This window comes from Clytia hemisphaerica, unplaced genomic scaffold, assembly GCF_902728285.1.
Source record: "Clytia hemisphaerica strain Z4C2 unplaced genomic scaffold, Clytia hemisphaerica genome assembly, whole genome shotgun sequence".
Classification (NCBI taxonomy): domain Eukaryota; kingdom Metazoa; phylum Cnidaria; class Hydrozoa; order Leptothecata; family Clytiidae; genus Clytia; species Clytia hemisphaerica.
The window spans coordinates 81,406-93,942 of NW_027104338.1; the positions used below are offsets into that span (position 1 = coordinate 81,406).

At 35.7% G+C, this 12,537-nt stretch overlaps 1 protein-coding gene across 1 annotated transcript in view; it reads left to right on the forward strand.

The window, feature by feature from the left end:
* The first annotated feature begins 80 nt into the window (after positions 1-80).
* The window catches only part of LOC136817974 (probable E3 ubiquitin-protein ligase HERC1), a 108,119-nt gene continuing 95,662 nt past the window's right edge, over positions 81-12,537 (forward strand). Inside the window, exons 1-5 of the mRNA XM_067074328.1 lie at positions 81-153; positions 6,218-7,175; positions 7,645-7,710; positions 11,294-11,470; positions 11,862-11,927. Of these exons, the coding sequence (XP_066930429.1) occupies positions 11,300-11,470; positions 11,862-11,927 (237 nt within the window). The 5' untranslated portion in view covers positions 81-153; positions 6,218-7,175; positions 7,645-7,710; positions 11,294-11,299. The remainder of the gene's footprint in view (positions 154-6,217; positions 7,176-7,644; positions 7,711-11,293; positions 11,471-11,861; positions 11,928-12,537) is intronic.

Here is a 12,537-nt window from a genome sequence, read left to right on the forward strand (position 1 = left end):
TTTCCCGATATGTTACGATATGTTTTCGGGATTATCGGTTTTGAATTTTTCCGAAATCGAAAAACAAACTTGAAACTTTCACAAAATTTTTGGAATTTTACAGGCTGCTATATTTTTGCAATTTGGCAATTGGATGGTTTCCTGGAAAAAAAGGTATATACTACTTATTAAGCGTGTTTACTATTTGGCAGTTTTATCTGTTCAAGTTATCAAGGCAGGGGGCATAGACCAAGACCTACCGTGAAGTCAAATGAAGTCGGGTAAAAAAAAACATGGGCAGTCAGTGCAAATACCTCCATTTAAATTAGGCGGTCATCGTAAAATTGTTCTATTCGTGTCACCTGCCCGCATCAAATTTTCCGCTGAATTTCCGGTGTGGAGATGCGGAAAAAAATCTGGGAAAAGCAATTTGTTCTTTTAAAGTATAGCTTTTTTCTCAATTGCTCTGACAACCATCAAAAAATTGTTTTTCTCGCGTTTCCACCACAGATATCTGTAAAGCCCGAAGGGCTAGATAGGCAACTTTAAGTTTTCTCCAGCAAAAAAAAGTGAAGCAAAAATTTGACTTTTTAATTAAATTTCGTGCCGATGGATAGGATCTAGCATTTTAATTGTTTTCGGAGCGCGAGATAAAAAAAAGTAGGTGGCAAACGCTATTTCACATCTCTCCAACCGGTGAAATTGCATATTTTAGTCACGTGACTTTGGTAGGAAATCCTTCCAAACCTAGGCTTCACTTTTCGATAAAAGCCGCAAATCTAGCCCTTCGCTTCGGGCTTTACAGATCTGTGGTTTCCACCCGCCCCTGAGTTACTGGCTTGATTAAAAAAAACCGGGAATGTTTTTGACCGCCCGTCCGCCCGCATGCATTTTTAACACCCGTTGCGACGCGAACAGAGCATTTTTTCAATGACCGCCATAAAGCATGTTAAAAGTTCACAATAACGACTTTCTTTTTTCTACAGAAACCAAACAAATGAGAGCAAGTCATTAAAACTAAAAGTCAGCTCAGTGGTTGTGACGTAGTAATTATGGTAATTTTCACAGTTTCTTGTTCAGTCAGTATATATATACCTTTAGCCAAATTAGGAACATTTTTTATACTTTTACCTACTAGTATTCCTAATTAGGAATCTTATTCCTAATTGGGAAGAAAAAAATTCCTAATTAGGAATATGAAGCAAATACCTAGATTTTCTCCAAAAATAGAAAAAATTGCACGTTAAAAAGTAGCTTCTTCATAAGATTCTTACCATTCCATTTAGGTGGGAAAGAAAGATTGAGCTCTTGACTTGCTCGGGGGACCGAGCTATAATCCCTAGAAAAAACCTTCACTTCTCCCAGTATAAAATTGACATTTATTTATAAAACGCGGGAAACTCACTTTCTGTTTTTCTTCGTGATCATGAAAACAGCAGCTCGTTTAATTCCCAATTTGGAATTATTTTTTGGGGGCGTTAATAATTCCACCATCCGCAAATGAAATTTTTCAATTTTTTGCACAGTTATCATATTTGGTATACCAAATCTATTGGTCATACTTGGAATTTGCGAATGTAGCTCGTTTCAGAGATATTAAACTTTTAAATATTTCTTCCTAATTAGGAATTTTTTTCTTCCTAATTAGGAATACTAGTAAAATTAAGAAAAATGTTCCTAATTTGGCTAAAGGTACTGACTGTTGTTTCTAGGTCATTTTTTAAACCTCTTAGGCGGCAATCACAAATATCTTCATTTCGCGTCGCCGACCGACTCCTGAAAATTGAATAGAATTGAGTTGGAGAGTCGGTAAATTCTTCGGACTTTCTGTTTTGATGGCGTTTCCTTTGCTCAAAAATTTTATCATTGCCGATTTTTGTGAGCGATTTCTAGCGCATTCGCAGCACTTTAACTTTGTTTATCATATTACACGTGCCATTATGTGTCAAAGGTGTTTAAAACTTCATAATCTGAAACCACGCAAAACATCCACGGGATCAGGCCTCCTGCCGCCTCAGTTAACGCCCTTTTACCTTTTACCGCCTCACAGACCAATTTTAAGAAAACCTAAAAATTTTTACTACCAACCAACCGACTCACTTTTTAGATCCAACGAGGACGCGAAATGAAGAAATATTTGTGATTGCCGTTTAGACCTAGTAGCAGTAGGAGAACATGTCAGTCATTCTATAAGGAATTTTATAACACTTCATGGCAAATTAAAAAGACAATTAGAAAACGAAAGCTTCTTTGTTTTTCATTTTCGTATTTATGGGGAAGAATGAAATTCTCAGAAGATGCTTTATATTCGATATGAGGATTCCCATATCCGTAAAATCGCGATTCCCCATGGTTGTGAAATGTTGGCTATGGGTAATTCCTTTGTTCTTTTGCTATTTTCTATTGTTCTATGTGACGTAAAGACACTTCACAAATCGATGTACTTGCACTAACTTATGGGATTGTTTTATATGTTAACTCACTTTGACAACAAATTTGTTTTCATACTTCCACCAAGCTTATCAATCAAACTTTCACCATCCCATACAGTAGTAATCACAACTAAATGTATATTTAAAGCATTTTAAAAGCGTAAAATTTGAAGAAGTTACTGTAATTAACAATTTAATAACACACACCATAGTGTCCTCCCCCCCCCCTTTATAAAGGGGGGGGGAAACCAATTTTCCAATTTTGAATGGGTGAGGGGGGAAAACGAAAATTTGAATAGTAAAGGGGGGAAAAAAAAGAGGGGGGAAAACATCGATAGTTGGTAAATTTGGTGGGGGGAAGTGTGAAATCACTTCAACTTTATCTCAGCAACCTAGGTCAGTCCACATGATATCATGTGATTAGATCATGATTGAAAAATTAACCAATTTTCGCTCTATTTTGTCTAGTATTCCTTTTGCAGCAAAATTTTACGTTTGTGTCAGGTTGAAATTTAAGAAATTTATATCGGTATATGGGGGGAACTGATATTTTCAGAATTTTCTGGGGGAAAGCAAAAAAAAGGGGGGAAACTAAAAAACCAAAGGGTCATAGGGGGAAAAAAAAGAGGGGGGAGATTAAAAAAAATCAAGAATTTGGTGGGGGGAACAAACCCTGGAGGACACTATGCACACATGCTGCACGATGTAACCTGAGATCAGATTGTGGTTGTTTTCTGCCCACCACGCTGAAGCTCTAAAGGGATGGGTGAAAACATACAATCTGACAAATATGCAATCTCAAAATTGTAAGGACCGCGTTCGTCTAAAAGGACTGGGGATGACAACAAAGTTGTGTGATTGTGTTTACGAATAGGGCGCCGTATCAGTTTTTGACTTTCTGGCGCACAACAAGATTCTTGTTGTTAAATTTTCCGCGGGAGGACTATTTTCCTCAGATGTATAATTTTCAAGTGCCTTCAGAGGTTTACCGTGCACGTAAGAAAATTATGAACAGCTGTTTCAGGTTAGCATGATGATGCTGCTCACATCTTGAGGCCATTTTTTGTATGTCTTGGGTGGTTTTCCCTAGAGACTTTTTTCCAGCGTGCGTTATTGATTGACTAGCCTAAATATCCAGACTGTAAACTATTTCACTGTCTAGTTTTTGTAAGATAATGTTTCTGGTTGCCTGCAGGGATGTTTGTCCCTGCCATATGTGTGAGTGCATCTAGTTGGTTAAAAAGCGAAATATTCATGGGATTTTTTATATTTTTCTTTGCGTGCACATAATTTATGGAAAAAGCTGACCTTGCAAAAAAAAAAGATAAACAAATGAAAATCAAAACACAGGCCAGACTGGAATAATATATTCGGCGGTATTATGAGACAGTAATTACTTTTGGTGTATTAGCCTAAAGAGCGGATAAAGTAAGATATTGGCGTAAGTCAAAGCTTTTCAAGACAAGAGGAGCACCGTCATTCTAACGCCCAATTTCATGATGCCAGGTTTAAACGCATCCACCTCACTCTCCCTTGACCGCCATTTAAGGATGTAGAGTTTAAATAGAATATAAAGCGCTTTTAATTCAAATTTGTCAGCTTCATTTGCAATATTCCAAAAATGTCAGTGGTAATGATTCATTTAACTCTTTAAGTTTTTTAAAGAAAATTGCTAGTTCAAACTTTTTAAAGGCTTATATCTCCTCTTATAGAAGTCCAGTTAAATGCTCATTCATAGTTTGTTGGATAGCTTAGAGTCTCCTCTTTCTTTTAGGCACCTTCGGCCCACTGCGCGGAATGATAGAAAGGTGACCAGTGGTAAAACTTCAAATTAATTCACTTGAGGACAGAATCAAGTAAAGCAGGGCCAAGTTTGGAGGTTCTTGGATCAATAGTTGACCAAAGGGGTCAAAAAACAGTCAAAATCTTAAAAAAGTGGATTTTTGTCAAATTTTGCATTTTTTTGACTTTTTGGGTTAAAGTCTCGCTGGAAAGACTCACTTTTGATTTTTTTGCTTGACCATGAAGCAAAGCATGAAGACAATTTCTAACTCAAACTGGGCATTACTGGAAGGCTTCCCCCTTCTATATAGCCCATGTCTGGTATATACGACATTGGCACTTATACATTTCTTTCTTAGAAGTACCAGCAAATTCAAGCTCTTTTTCTACAAATTTTGAGCAACTTTTAGGCATGAGAAGATCAAATATATCAGGGCTTTTGGGGGCTTTGCCCCCTGAATCTCCATCAGGGCTCAGCCCTGGACCCGTTTGGGGGCTTAGAGCGCCTTCCTCCAAGACTCCGACTTCAATTTCGCCGTTCCGCTAGCGGAACTTCTTTTGGCGTGCACCTAAGTTCAATCAAATAGCAATTTGACGTGGGCTTTGCATCGTTTCCACACTGGAAAACAGGTTTATTTCTAAACAAAATGGCTGCTGGAAAGGAGCCTTTATTAAATGTGTGACATTTTGATAACGTAGTCGTCTAAGAAAACAGCTATTATTTTTTAGAATCTTCTTTACAATCTAGTTTTCATACTTATAGAAACTAGATTGCTGACATGAGGAAAAGAATGTCAGCATGACTGATCCTTTTGTTTCGATAATAACATCAAGTCAATAATGTCCCAAGTTAGAGCAGTTGACGCTAACTTGCATCAGTCAGTCTAAGCTTAAACTCCTATATCAGGATTATTACATTCGGTACGAATCCATGTGACGGAGAAGAGGTTGAAGTTAGGGTGAGTCTGCTTATACATATATTTAAGATGTTTTAAATGTAAAATATGATATAAATTATAAAAATCAACAGATTCCAATCAGAAAATTTGAATGAGCCAATCTTGAGAAAACTGGTACAACTAAGGCACAAACGCACGAACATGGGTGAATTTAAAGGACCTCCACCAGGGTAGAACCCAAAAGCCCTGTAGGGATTTATAATGAATTTAAAACACAGGTTGTAAAAAGCCCTAGTTGTTTGTGAACTTCTGTTACTAATGTTTTCTAAAGTTAAAGAATAAAAGTATTTCTCTAGCCCTCTCTCTTCTCTGGAGACAGCCTAAAATTTTATGCAATATAAAAGTTTTTGATATTGAATATCTTATCCATGAAAATGTATTAACAGCTCCAAAAATGTCTTTTTCTGAGGAACAAACGAGGAACGCTTTTCAATAACGTGATGAAAGCCCATTCTTCAGGAACGTGTGACTGTGAGGAATAGATGAGGAACGATAAAGCGAAGAAAAATATCTCCATTCCTGAGGAACATTAGAGGAACGAATGAGGAACGCTTAAAAATAACGCCAGAAATGTCCATTCCTGAGGAACGAATGAGGGAGGCCTAAAAATTACATTAGAAATGTTCATTCCTGAGGAATGTTTGAGGAACGCCTAAAAGTTACATCAGGAATGTCCATTCCTGAGTGAACGTTTGAGGAATAGATGAGGAATGCTGAAATGAAGTTGAAATATCTCCAATTCCCAAGGAATGTACTTGAGGAACATGCGAGGAGCGCTTAAAAATAACGTCATTAATGTCCATTCCTCAGGAACATTCAAGGAATATGAGGAATGCTAAAACAAAGTTTTGAAATATCCATTCCTGAGGAACGTTTGAGGAACACTGAGGAACGTTGAGGAATAGAAGAGGAATAGTGAGGAATGGAGATGTCGGTGAGGAATGGTATGGTGATTGGGTTAATAGTGCAATAATAGGCAGTCACTTGTTAGCCAATCACTTGTTGTTTAACTTAATTGTTGGAACCAGTTAAAATTTTCTAGAAATGCAATTTTTATTTCTTTAGATAGAAGTTACATCAATGAGTATCAAACACTGTAAAGAATGAATGATGATGGCTTTGACATTCAATCCATATTTCGAGGCAACAATCAATTACAGCCTCCTTGTTGGAGTGACATAGATATTGTGAATCTTGTGAATGAGACACTTGTTGAAAGTTTATTTGCAAAAGTTTCTTCATCTGCTTCCATTTTTGGTGTTTTCAATTCTAATGCCAGTGATGAGGGGAACTGGAATGATAAATGCACAATCCCAAATTTTGAAACAACAGCTCCAGAACATTCAGTTTACGAAAGTCACCTTAATTATTTGATGGTCAAAAATGAGATGGATTACAGAGAATACAATAGTAATTTTACAACGGCTGTCCTAATGGATAAACGTGTTGTCATCAGTAAAGTTGTGATGAAGACAATCATGAATAACTATCACGTCATTAGAAGTATCAAGGAAAGTCCAAAGAAAGCAAATAAACAACAAAAGAAATCAGACCAAGTTGAAATCGAGCAGCCAACTGAAAATCAAATCTTGATGGAGATAAGCATGAAAACTTTAACCACATTCTTTTTTTCCTTGATGAGAATGTCATGGTCTTCCCCTGATACAAACATGAGATTAATTTGCGAGGATGTTCTTCATTCCTGTAATGACTTATTGACCACCATACCAGCTCTGTCACTGGCAAATGCTTCCAAACTCCCAAAGGTTGCACGTTGTTGCTTGGATGATGTGGCCGTTTTCCTTATAAAGCTATTGAAATCATCCAAGGAGACAATACCAAACGATTTGAAGACATCAGTATCTGAAATTCTACTTGGTCTTGCTTTACTGAGGGGTGACATTGGAGATTTATTGAATTGGATTCAAGTGTCACTTGATTGGTGTTTAACTGACGAAACCAAAGAGATAAAGTTCAACATTTCTTTCATTGGTATAACATCTTAAAATCATCCAATATTGAGGTAAAGATTAACTTTGAGAAACTTTTGTGTATAATGGGCCATTCCATTTTATTACAGGTCGTGGATAAACATTTCCAGGGGGTAAAATTTTTTTTAAAAACTTTTAGGGGGTAAAAGACTGATTTTAGTTTGTCCATCCTCATTTTAAGGTATGAAAAGAATTTTTTCAAGGGGTTCTTTTGCAAATTTTGCCATTTTCCAGGGGTATCCACACATTTCTAAGAATGTCCTTTTGTCTTGAAAAATTTTGTCCACCCCCTGTATGGGTATTTAATGAAACCCATTTTAGATATAGTTGACAAACGAAAAGTTTTTTATCAACGTTTCATTATCTTACATGTCTTTATATATCTCAAGCTCTTTCTAATAACAATAATGATAATAACAATGTGATAAGATTCATAATTTGAATTCTCTGAGAGTCAGATTATTATCATTTACATACTAGATACATTTTTTCAATTTTCAGAATGAAGATTTACCAAATGAAGATGCCTTGGATTTATCCAGCGCATTGCTTCGCATTTTAAAAACAGTAAGTTTTATGTTTATTTCATCCAGGAAAATGAATTTAATAGTTTTATAGATAGGGTTTCTTTTTTCGGTCTTTCATTTTTACACCACAAATTAAACTAGGTATGAAAGTTAGGAATAATAATCTTTCATCTTGTCTTACCAATTACAAGATATTTCACCTTTGCCTGTTTTATAAGCTTTTTAAAGTACAGTATCTCTATGAAGATATTTTTAACTTCTCCACTATTTCTCGTCTTAGCTTGGAGTGGTAAAGATATAAAGAACAAATCTTAATTTAATTTTGGAATCATATTACATTGAACACGACTAACTGAGATAATATATACGTATATAATATAATACTTATAAGTGAAAAGTAAAGCGATCATTTATTTTATCTTTTGAACATCACGCTCATATGATATAAAAGTTAAATGATTATGGAAAGATCGACCAGTGAAAAATACTGAAGTGGTAACACCATAACAATCTGGTTAACACTAAAACAATGATAATTTTTCCGCTTTTCAGTTTACAACAAGAATTCCAAAAATAAACTCGTAAAAATATAAAAAATAAAGTTTGTGACGAAGCATGTAGCGTAAAACCCCCAGTGGCTGTTTATTCTGGAGGAAACATTATCTCCGAACCGATGGCATCCGTCACCCCAACCTTCGGAGGTTAAAGGTCTTCCCTCCCTTTACGTACAATTTTGTTAAACAAAAATATTTCTACATTTGTAAATTTTCGGTTACTAATCGTACATTCACGTTTGTTCGAACCACTTCTTCACAGATTTCGTTGTCTTTGTTTCTTATCGAATGGGCCGTAGAAATTTGATCGTCTCGGTTTACACATATAAGAAAACATTAGGAAAGAAGAGTTAAAAAGGTTAACTTAACTAATCTCAGTTAGCGCTCTTCTGCAAATGCGAGGATTATCAGAATCGAAAGGTTCCATTTTAAATATATTTTCAACGCATGCGCGCAGCTTGTCCCAATCTGCGTGCATAAGATATATAAAGCAGCATAAGGCGCTAGCCTGCGAAACCGTTGAGAAACTCGTTTCTCGTCTTTCTTCGATCGCCGAGAAACACGCTTCTCCACTATTTCTCGTCTTAGCTTGGAGTGGTAAAGATATAAAGAACAAATCTTAATTTAATTTTGGAATCATATTACATTGAACACGAGGAGAAAAAAGACAAGAAACGCAAATGTTGTAACTACGTAACGTTAAGTGCCAAGGTTACTAGGAAATTGGAATCTTTTAGCATGACGAATAAGAATAAGATCTGAGGTTAAAGGTTCCTTGCTGTTCTTCTTTGAATTTAAGTTTCTGCTAGCATTGAAATTTCTATCACCTTCAAGCGCAAGTTTCACTAGAGGGTTGTCTGTAGGAGAATAAAAACCTGAGGAATGATGGCCCCAACGAATGCAGCGGTCAAGGCTTCTTCTGTAGCACCAGAACAAGTAAGGTCATAAGATCAAAAATATAGAAAAAATGTAAATGTAAATCTCATACCTTGTAAGGTGGTATGTGCAACGAGGCATTGATACCACGATCAACAACAAGCGATATATGCAACGACGGCAGGGATATCTTTCAAAATAATAGGCGCAACGAGGCAACCATATCTCTAAATAGATGTGTGCAACGAGGCATTGACATCTCCAAGTTAATATGTGCAAACGTGGCAGTGATATCCAAAATTGTTTCAACTCCGTAATTTAATTGTAACGTTTCGTACATGAAAAACAAGAGCGAACAAAGCAGAAATTAACACCTGTCTTTGCCACCTTGCAAGGTTCTTTGTAGAAGTTTGAAAATCGCTGATTGTCAAAATCTCAAGAATGACATGTAAAGAAAATAAAAATCTGTTCCGAAATAAATGACAATAAATCCTGTGTAGTTGCCTCTGAATGGTAAAGAAAAAATATAGAAAAAATGTAAATGTAACTCTCATACCTTGTAAGGTGGTATGTGCAACGAGGCATTGATACCACGATCAACAACAAGCGATATATGCAACGACGGCAGGGATATCTTTCAAAATAATAGGCGCAACGAGGCAACCATATCTCTAAATTGATGCGTGCAACGAGGCATTGACATCTCCAAGTTGATATGTGCAAACGTGGCAGTGATATCCAAAATTGTTTCAACTCCGTAATTTAATTGTAACGTTTCGTACATGAAAAACAAGAGAAAGCAGAAAATAACACCTGTCTTTGCCACAGTGCAAAGTTCCTTGTAAAAGTTTGAAAATTTGATGGTCAAAATCTCAAGAATGACATGTAAAGAAAATAAAATCTGTTCAGAAAAAATGACAATAAATCTTGAATCGTTTCATTCATCAAATACAATGTATAAAGCTAGTGAATAAAAACTCGCAAAAACATCAAAAATACACAGTTAGAATTGTTAATAAGGTAATGGTCAAGTGCAAGAAATTGTTTAAAAAAAGGCAAGAAAATTGTGCCATTAGGTGTGAGTAAAGGCCAAAAATAAGCAGATGACCATAAAGCGACAAAAGAATTCCCCCCTTGACAATTCTCCCAGTATTCTGAAGTTGATAAAAGGACTTATTATTAACGAAAGAAGTATAGACTTTCCTCAACGCTAATAAAAAATTCAATTTTAAAAAACTTAATAACAAGTAACCATAATAATGACAAAATGTCTTTTTGAAACACTTTCAGTCTTTTAATTTCTTTTCCCACTTTTGGATGACGATGATTTATGTTTTGATGTAGAACTAGAGGAACTTGATGACGTTTTTGATGATACAGGAACCTGAGGTTGTTCTTTTTGAACTAAAGGACAATAACTGGCATAATGTCCCATGCGTCTGCAGTTAAAGCATTGAATTTCGTCTAAACTTTGAGTGAAAGAGGATTCCTTGTGTGCTTTTTTCTCTGTTTCGATTCTCGATCTGAATTGCTCGAACGATTTTCTTGCTTCTTTCAGATGTTTCTCACTGAGGTCCCCAGTCGAGAGAAGAAGGTTTTGTTTGTAGTGTTTTACGACACCCCATCCTTCCTTGTCTGCTAATTTGATAATGGAAATTCTGTCTTCTAAAAGTTTCTTACCTTGTTTCATAAATCCGGTTGCTGAGTTGTTGTCACCTTTTTCAAGTGCATCCAGAGCGTCGTCGACAGTTTCCAAAACATTGATTGTATGTTTGAATTGTTCATCGTGGCCCTTTTTGTCAAATTCAGTTTGGTCGTATGATCTTTTTCTTTCTAATCTTTGTTGTAACTTTGCCACCACGTTTCCTTCCTTGTTTAATTCATCCTCGACAATTTTCTTGATTTGATCTTGAAGCTCTTGATTTGCCATTTTGCTTTGGTTAACTTAACTAATCTCAGTTAGCGCTCTTCTGCAAATGCGAGGATTATCAGAATCGAAAGGTTCCATTTTAAATATATTTTCAACGCATGCGCGCAGCTTGTCCCAATCTGCGTGCATAAGATATATAAAGCAGCATAAGGCGCTAGCCTGCGAAACCGTTGAGAAACTCGTTTCTCGTCTTTCTTCGATCGCCGAGAAACACGCTTCTTGTAAAGTCAATTTTAATAACAAAGGTTAATTTTTTGTCTTAGTTATCCATGCAAGCACAAAGCTACACAGACTCATTGACGGGAAAAACAACAAACTGTATTGGATCTGAACATGAGTCTTTTGTTTGGGGGAGTAACAGCAGCCATCAATTAGTTGAAGGAAACAAGGACAAAATTTTGGTGCCAAAGAAAAGTGCTTCTTTTAAAGACGCTGTTCAAGTAATTTAAATCATTTTCTTACAAATAATAATAGGACTACTTTTTACAAAAACCCAGATTGACCTGCTATACAGAGGACCTCAAGCCTCATATGCAGCTGTTTTGGGTTTGTCTATGAAGATTGATGTGATTTTCTTGATTTCTGGTGTATTGTTTTGATATTACTGATATATTTTTACAATATACCAAAATATAATAAATATAATGATCCTTTGCAGCTTTTTTCTTCTTTTGGCTAATGGCTCAAGTATGATGCATTATTATATTATTGTTTTTTAAGAATTTTTCGTCTTGGGTTAATAATTTTATGGTGAAAAGAATAATCAGAAGCTTCTTTATTTGACCTTCACCACAAGAGTTCATTATCCAGAGTGTTAGAATATTGTTTTAGGTTGAGGCTGGCCAATACTGCACATTTGTTATCTTTGGAGATGGCACATTACATGCTTGTGGAAAAGTAAGATAATTATGATCTTAGTTAATTACAAAATGTTTTTTAATGCCAATAAAAATGAAATCTTGAGCTTGATTAACCACTGTTGCAAGCCCCTCCTCTCAGATGGAGTTCCCTCTTGTAGATGTAAAAAAAAAACAAATTTTTGTTGGCCAAATACAATATGAAAACTGGAACTTCAAACAAATTAAAAATGAAAATTTGCAATTCTGATTGTCATTGGCGGAAAAAAAATGACTTTGTCAGGGCCTGTACGCGCAATTATCAATTGACGAGTCCAGGCTAAAAATCGAATTATCTGACTTTCTATTGTGCGCATGTGTAAGAAAAACCATATGCAATTAATAACCTCTGAGTGATAATACTCAAATCTTTCCTTGTACAACAATAAGAGATTATTAAGAAGACTTATTCTCAAAATAATTAAAGAAGATATATTTTATTACTCGCCTGACTCGAATCATCTATATATCGAAAAAATTCACTCCTGTAAATTAATTTGTATGGCGACTCTGCAACGAAAAAACATGTTGACACTACCAACACTGCTGGGCCTTTACGCCACTTAGGCTTTCTTGTTTCTGAAAGTCCGCTAAAACTAACTCTGTTTTTA